This window comes from Brachypodium distachyon, chromosome 3, assembly GCF_000005505.3.
Source record: "Brachypodium distachyon strain Bd21 chromosome 3, Brachypodium_distachyon_v3.0, whole genome shotgun sequence".
Lineage (NCBI taxonomy): Eukaryota > Viridiplantae > Streptophyta > Magnoliopsida > Poales > Poaceae > Brachypodium > Brachypodium distachyon.
Window position 1 is genome coordinate 58403373 of NC_016133.3, and position 8571 is coordinate 58411943.

Sequence of the window (8571 nt, forward strand, 5' to 3'; positions counted from 1 at the left end):
CACCCACCGTTTGGCGGGAGGACGCGAGAAGAAAACGGAGTATGAACAAAAGCCCCTGTTCCGCCTGCCAGCCCGCCCGCCATGCCAGTTCCTTTGTCCGACTGTTACATGGTCCAATAGCGCCGGTCTTCACGATTGGCTCATGCCACTTGCTAAACCTTACATCATCACGCTATTTACTCTGCACACGCATTTGGTGTATGTAACTGTACAAAAAAACAATCCTGAAGCCACGGACGTTGGGCGGCTGCTGATCTTTCGTTTATTTACACGTCTGGTTGCTGTACTCTCTGCCTTGGTGCTTGATTGACCGGCAAGGTCTTCAGTAATGGTTTTAATGCAGCCATGATATCCGCAAATGATGGTCGCTTCCTTGGGTCCCTACAGAAAATACAGAAGACAATCAGCGTTAGAGATTACTGGGAGAGTGCATTCACCGAACAAGAATTCAGATGTTTATGAAGCATGATGTGTCTAGAACAATGATGTTGTATATTTTGAAACTGCAACTGAGCAAATCAGGCATACTAACGTCTGCCAGCATTGTGTTATGATTTCTGCTACGGCGGGGTCGGTGTTGTCTGGAATATCAAGGCGACGACTCTGGAATCCAACTGCGCCAACAACTTGCATGGCGTTCATACCTTCCCAAGGCTGTTGTAACGTACAAAGTTCCCACAGTATGACCCCGTAACTGAAAACATCGCATCTGCCAGCACACACGACCATTTCAGCAAGCACAAAATCACGTGATATATGAATACATTTGAACTGGGTTTTAAGCAGTAGACTAACTTCTCATCAGATGGTTCGTTACGTAGTACTTCAGGTGCCATCCACTCCGCCTGCACATCAACATAAACATTCAGTGGTAACTATCATAGACAATTGAAACAGCTAGATACAAACAAATACTGGACATATTAAACATAGTTGACTTTATTTTTCATAATGTACAAGAAATATCTGATACAAGAGCAACAAGGTAGCAGAAATATCGGAGTTATATAATTTCCTAAAAAAGATTGGAGGTAGAAACTGAAGGCTGTGTAGGTTAGTATTCTAGTGAAGTGTAACTGCGAGTTCAAGATATGATTTGCACCTCCACCATTCATCCAAACATTCTGTAATATCATCATCAAATCTTCCTTCCATACAAGGATAGTTAAGATCTTCCAATGTTATAATTATTTGCCATATGTAAGTAGCGTTATGGAATAAATTTATTAATATGCAATCACATGATGCAACCGACGTTATTATTAACTACTATATATCAGAATTGTGTGTTGACTGGTATGTAAAGTCTAAGCACATAGAAGCTGAGGAAACAGACAAACCACAACTCTTGCTGCTCGAGGTTTCCAAAGAAAGTCGCATATTTGCAAACTACATAGCATTTTTTTAATTTGCGCAAAAAGAAAATACGTATTATTTTTTAGGGGAGAAGATAATTTACATAACTGGAGAACTGAGTGCACTATAACAAAATTTAAACATACATACTCTCCCAGATAGAGAACTGCAGAACCTTAAAGCACTGTTGGCACAAAAGTAATACATAGTACTAAAATTGAGGGATTATGCAAGCTTACTGTTCCAGCTGTTGATCTTGATGACAGGAAGGTATTGTTCTTCATTCTTGATAGACCAAAATCACAAACCTAATTGCACAAAGTTATGTAGCTTGCAATGAAAACATCACACAATGCAATCGCTATAAAGGAACTTGTGCATTACCTTCACAACCCAATTCTTGTCAACCAGTAGATTTGGAGATTTCAGATCCCGATGGACTATAACTGGTGTGCAATTATGCAGATAATTCATACCACGAGCCTAGGGACCATCCGAAGAAAGTTTTGGTAAGCAATATTGTAGGTGTACTTCTGTACATTTTTCAGCAGCTAACAGAAACTGATACATTTAAATCCTGTGTTAATCTTACCACATCAAGTGCCATTCTTAAGCGCCTCTTTTCATCCAACTGGTTGTTAGGTCGATGAATCAACCGGAACAAGCTACCTCTGAAATATCAATAGCAGACCTAGCAATTAGTAACTAATGTAGACTCTTTTTAAAGGAAGTTATAGAACCAAGGCACACATGGTTCATGCATCAAAGGGATAAAAGAACTGTTACGAGTGTTGGACACAATTCATATTAGTCTCCAATAGTTTTTTCGTGTTACTTTTTCTTCACACTCAAATCAATCCACAATAGAATCACTAGTCACCAACATAGTCCTTTGTCCTTAAAGAGGGTTGCCAACAACAACAAGCATTCTGGAATGTGTCTGTTACTTGTGTGCTGTCACCTGAGACTTGATTCAGATCGACTTACAAAACTAGCCAGGTTATTAGAACCCATGAAGATGATACCAAAATAACAGGACCGAAAAATGCAAAGGATAATCATTGTTCAGAGCACAATCGTCCTAACAGATATGCAAGAATTCAGACACTTATTTAAGACAAAAATTAACAGCAACTCCCTTGTTCCACGTTACTCGAATATTTCCATTTGAGCAGAAAACAGTATGAATTAATAGGACATTCATAAGAAAATGAGCAATGGGTCCAAGAAGCATAGTCATCATCAGGGGCAAAAAGACACATGAAACGTAAATTCACGCGATGATCTTGTATGAAATGCATTATGTTAAACAGAAAGCAACACAAACTAAGTCTTTTGTCCCAAGCAAGTTGGGGTAGGCTAGATATGAAACCCAGACAGAAATTTGTGTTAAACAGAAAGCGAAGTGAACAATTTAAACAGGAAAGCTTGCCTTGGAAGAAATTCGGTGACGATGGAAAGGTTAGGCACACGAGTGATGGCACCCATGAAGAGAACAACATTAGGATGACGCAACCGCTTCATTATTCGCACCTACACACGAAGCATGTATCATGATAACTGCGAAGGAGCAAACTTAAAGACCATTATTACACATTAGGAAAAGCAAAGTTCTTAAAATGATGACCAGGCTACTATTTCAAAACCTTTAGTGGTAGCCTGCTTGAGATTGCACCCTGATTAGTAAGAATGTTATAAGAAATCATCTGGAAAATATTGTGTAAACTAGAACCAGTATTTCCAATACAGTTCTTTACATTTTACAATTATGGCATTAAAATATGATTACTTCATGGAAAACTGAATGGTTTGGTTCACAAAGCGCGGGCTCAGAGTGCACATGAGAGCTGCACGCATGCATGCTAGTAAAAATCATGAGCACGCATTCACATAAACATAGGAAACACGACCAACAAGGTCAGCAGCGAGTGTACGTCAACATATTTATGCCATTTGAACAGAAAGAAGTATACCTCAGCTCTAAATTCGTCCAGAGCATCGCTTGAAATATCTTGTTGCAAAAATTTCTTGACGGCAACTTCCTATAAACAAAGCAATTTATTATACTGTAAAAAATGGCCTTATATGGAAGGAAGTATTAAAGGCATCGCTAAAGGGTGAACAGAAGATGGGATGCAAAAAGGATGGAATCTTCAGACTAACCAAAACAGATAATGGTAGGTGCGTTACTGGAGCCTGTCACTATAGAGATCTTCAAGCTTAAGGTGAAAACAAATGGCAACTAAATGCAAATTCGTAAAGTTAAAACTTCAAACTTTCTCTCTTTTTTGGCACAAGACCTACGCAGTTCGCATTATTTATATATTTTTCAGAAAACACAACAAGCTTGTGGGTCGGTGCAAGCATTTCACATTATGTATGGCGAGAAAACTGAATGACTATGAAGGTTTCTCATAGATCTTAACTGATTTTCCTCGTTTCTAAATGTAAACAACTCGCTGAAAAGTAGCTATCCTAGCTTTAGTAATTTGTTGGCTGTTATGATGTACTTTATAGATTAACATTCCTTTCACATCAGGAGTCCCCAGTAGACCAAAATAAGTTAAATTTGCTTCCATATATTTCCACTGCCCATTTAGCAATTCCCATTAAGATGACAAAAAATGGAACTCCTTAATAACTTTAAAAACTATATGAGCACATTTAAACTGAAAGACTTACCGTCCCATGCCATTCTCCTCTATAAACTTCCCCAAATGATCCTGAAACACAGAAGGTTGAATGGAAATTAAAAAATCTTACAAGCATGGTTTCTCTGAAATAGCAGCATGACCAAGAAAACATTTTTCTATACGAGAGAGATACCAAGTCCAATCCGTTCACCAATTGCAATTTCTTCCAATTGCATTTCAAACTCTGCGACTTCTTCCAGAGCAACATCAGATTTTGCACTTTCTGTCCCGCTTGATTTGTCTGAGGTTCTTTCGGCTTCCTGAGGAACTTCAACTGAATCCTTTTCTTGATCTAGAGAGTTATCTTGGCCATGACCAATTTCAAGGTGCTGTTTATCCCAAAAGTCATCTGCAGCTTTCTCAATTGAATCATTTCCTTCAGAGCGGCTCGGTAAACTGAACAGCTGATTACCAGGCTCCGAGTGTTCATATTGCTTGCTAACAGCAGCGGTTGTTGCAACAACTGCAGCTGCAGTAACAGTGGCTGCAGCTGCAACAGGAACGTCAAATTTCATATCACTGTTAGATTTTGCAGCAGCCACAACCATTGAAGACGCTACCACTGCAGCAGTTGCAACAGCAGCAGCAGTAACAGGTAATTGCTTTGAGAGCTGTGGCAGAGCTTCCTGAGGAGGTGCTGAAGGTTCATAATGAGGAGGATAAGGAGATGCGTTATCTCGGATATCCGGAGGATGGTATATGCCCAAACCCTCGATAGGCTTAAGTGAGTCCACAGGTGCCCGGTGAGGAGCAACTTTTGATTGGAACTCATGCCCAGGATGAAGAGGCAATGATGGTCCATGACCACGATCAGCATATTCCCTTGACCCAAGCTCATTCATCCTCCTTTTCATTTCATCCTTGTTTTGAAACAGGGTGGTGTCACACACGATGAGGTCCTTCGGCTCTTCCATTGAATCTTCTGAAAACAAGTCAGGTGGTGCCACTACTCCATTTTCAAGTAAAACCTCATGGATCTTCTGAGCTAATTGTGGATTTTCTCTGGCAGCATTAATCATGTACTCTGAGATATCCTTTACTTTCATCCTGCGGACACCTGTACCACTGCCCACTTCTGGGGAAGAAGGTGAAGTTGATAAAGAGTTATTTGCTCCAACTGATTTTTCTTTGTTGTTTGGAGCCACAGGGAATGTGCTAACTGATAAATTCTCAAATGAACTAGATAGAATATTTTGTTGGTTGCTTGTCTGAGTAGTTGCAGGTCCATCGGTATCATAAGGACCAAAGTTACTAGATGTCGATCTCCTCTCAAGTAACTCATACTCAGAAGAATCATATGCAGAATTTGAAACTCCACCATAAGAAGATCCCAACTGATTGGCTGTATCAGCTTTGCTTAACTGATGATTATCTGAGAAGGAACTGTCTTCACATTCTGTAGACAAAACAGCAGCATCTGAAGGAATAACTGTACCAGGTTCTGTCACGAGATCAACAATGAACTCCCTGCAAAATGCACCATAATATAGATAGTTATAAAGTGTCTAGTGCACCTTTGTTTCTAGGTGCCAACATTTGAGTGAAGCAAGATGTCTACTATCTAGACACAGCACAGCTGTTCCATCAGATGCTTATCTGTGCTATGAAATCCCATTTATGCTAACTATGCAAAGGGTGTAATACCTTCCATCGTCGAATTTCACAATGTTCAAAGCCCCATCATCTGATCCTGTGTACTGCCTTCCTTTCAGGAGTCGACAAGGGACATCAAGGCTATCAGCCAAAACCTATATCCAAGGGCGAGAGAAGTAATTATTAGCACACTAGTGGATAACCTATTGGACAAATGTCACGTGGAGTGTTTTGTCATGGTAGCAAAGTAATTGCTAGCCTAGTAATGGATCCCTTTCTGACAAATGTTTCTTACATGGTTTGCCCTCCGTCCGGGTATGTAAGGAAGGCAGTACACAGTTTTTATGTCAAGCTTTGACCAAAAATTACATTAGTATTACAAGTTTATCGTGACACAAAAGAGATACCGTTAGATTCGTCTTGGAAAGATCTTTCTAATGGTATAACTTTTATATACACATCTTAAATATTATTTGTATAATTGTTGGTCAAAGTTTGGCACAAAACCCAATAGAGGCCTTATAAACCCGGACAGAGGTAGTAAGGTTTATGGAATTTATAGAACAGCGAGAAAATGATGTCATCCATTTTGATATTCAAACAATGCAAACAACAACTTTAATGTACAGCTATGCATTGAATTTTCAGTTAACAAAACTATAAATAACAGATAGTCAGCATTGTTCATATTTAGACAATTCTGTTTGTATTAAGACAGGTCAGGATTGGTTCCGTAATCTAAAATGGGTTAATATATTTATTGAGTTACTTACCTTAAATAGTAGGGCACGGTGACGAGCTAGACCAGTTTTTAATTGGCCAAGAGGCACAACTACACTTCCAATACGTGTTCTCAGGGATCTGATCATATTCTGGTATTTCACCGACATTTTCTCAGGATCAGAAATAAGTCCACCCATGTGGTTAGCAACTAGACTAGCAAGTTCCTGAACCAAAATATTGCCAACAAATTCTGAAGTCCTCGACCGAAGTTCAATTGCAGTCATTAACGCCTTTTGCTCAAGTTTCATAAGCTGGGGATCTTCACCTCTGTGGACCAATACAGCTTCCCAGTTTACGCTATTATGTGAAAGTGGCTGCGCTCGCAGATCAGTAAGAGAGGGCATGTTTATTGACGCCGGTCCATTCCCGATGACATAGAGATCGTAAAAGCCATCTGATATTTTATCATCATAGCCAAGGGCATTGAAATTCTGTGAAGCATGGACAGATATATCATAGGGTGCGTGTGGAAAATGGTAAGGGTACATTACAATAAAAGTGAGGAACATTTGAGTATATAGAAACACTAGGATATGCAGCCTAGTAGAAAGCACTATCGAAGATGCCACTGGTGCTACTTTGTGTCCCCTTGATCCATTCTACAAAATTAAATTATAATTAACAACTGTTACCAATCAACTACTACTCCCTCCGTCCCATAATTCTTGTCGCTGTTTTAGTACAAAATTGAACTAAAACAGTGACAAGAATTATGGAACGGAGGGAGTACTAATCAAGGATCTACCAGCATCACACTGTAGAACCCACACAAGCAATGAGCATTGTCATGCGGTATTTAGTTACAAGATGAACTTACTGTTCCATTGCATTCCTAGCAAGAGGTTAGCTCTGTGGTACAATCGACCAGACACTATTATTTTATTCTTGGAGGTTTCAACATTTCATTGCATCCAATTACTGTGTTTCCTGCAATTTATCTGTTTCAAAGAGGCCCTTAACTAATCCTTTGCTCAACAGAGAGGGGTCCTGCTGCTACCAATCTAACAAGGAACATGCTCAATGAGCATTATCGTAATGGATGCTCACAACTGCGATATGAGAACAGTAATGGGCAATGAAATCGAATGAGGCAGGGCTAATTAAATTGCTAACTGACCCAGTATCGGGCAGCGAGGACCTCCGCGGGGGAGCTGGCAGAGCGGCAGAAGCCGAGGCTCATCTGCTTGGCGACCTCGATCTCCATCTCCTCGGGATTGTCCCGCGCGCTCATCTCCAGCACCAGCTGCAGCTGGAACTCCTCCAGGTCGTCCTCCTCCTTCTCCCGCTCCCGCTTCCTCTCCTCCGCCTCCGACGACTCCCGTATCACCCTCTCCTCCACCGCGTCCTCCTCCTGCGACCGCCGCCTCTCCCGCTCCATCTCCTCCTCCTGCGACTGCCTCCTCTCCATTTCCTCCTCCTGCGTTCGCCTCCTGTTGTCACCAGCCGCGGGCGGTTGCTGCCTCCGATGAGCAGCCCCTGGTTGCCTCCTCTCCTCCGCCCCCATCGCTACCGACGACGCGGACGCGGAGGCCGACGAACCGTCCGATTCCGCGGGGGTCGGCGGCGTAGGGGGCGGGGGGCGGCTGGGGACGGAGTCAAGCCAGGTCGACACCACCGAGGGCGGCTGCTGCTGCCTCTGCTCGGGGAGGGGATGATGATGATGAGCCGCACCTCCTCCTCCGCCGCCGCCGCTGCCCTTGCGGGAGGAGGGCGGAGGGGGAGGCGTCGACGCCCCATCTCCCGACCCCTCCCCGATGTGAAGCTTCCTGAAGAAATTCTTCATGGCGCGCGCCGCCGCCGAAAGTCGCCGTCGCCGCCGAGTCCCAGCAGGTAGCAGCAGTATTGCCTACTGGTTTTGGTGGTGGGTGGGTGGATCCGACATGGCCACTGACGCAGCGGCTGATGGAATGGACGGGGTAACTTTAGCGGCCGCTCTTGACTCGTCTCCTAGTGGCCCAAACGCAACTTTGTTTAAGCCCGTTTTTTGAGGTCTTTCAAATAGTTTAAGCCACGGCGTTATCGCTAATCAGCACCCGTTGCTCTCGCCTCGCGGCGGCTCAGCGGCTCTGCTCCGTCCATCCGGCGGCAAAGGGGAAAAGGAAAGAACCGGAGGGGGATTTACCAGAAACAGAAAGAGCCCGGGGTT

At 42.7% G+C, this 8571-nt stretch overlaps 1 protein-coding gene across 1 annotated transcript; it reads right to left on the minus strand.

Moving 5' to 3' along the window:
* Positions 1-24: 24 nt before the first annotated feature.
* Positions 25-8371, minus strand: LOC100836772 (probable serine/threonine-protein kinase SIS8). The gene is made up of 13 exons (XM_010237822.3): positions 7543-8371; positions 6416-6856; positions 5694-5797; positions 4183-5516; positions 4039-4079; positions 3330-3398; positions 2789-2889; positions 1949-2027; positions 1741-1839; positions 1596-1664; positions 796-845; positions 533-709; positions 25-381 (listed from the first exon to the last, which is right to left on the minus strand). Exons 1-13 carry the CDS (start codon positions 8206-8208, stop codon positions 267-269), a joined length of 3345 nt encoding a protein of 1114 aa, XP_010236124.1. The 5' UTR covers positions 8209-8371; the 3' UTR covers positions 25-266.
* Positions 8372-8571: the final 200 nt, after the last annotated feature.

Coding starts and splice junctions, on each gene's coding strand:
- LOC100836772 (XM_010237822.3), bottom strand. CDS start 8,208: ATGAAGAATTTCTTCAGGAAGCTTCACATCGGGGAGGGGTCGGGAGAT. Junction 5,798..6,415: donor ACCGTGCCCTACTATTTAAG/GTAAGTAACTCA, acceptor CCTTGGATATAG/GTTTTGGCTGATAGCCTTGA. Junction 846..1,595: donor CAAGATCAACAGCTGGAACA/GTAAGCTTGCAT, acceptor GTTGATGTGCAG/GCGGAGTGGATGGCACCTGA.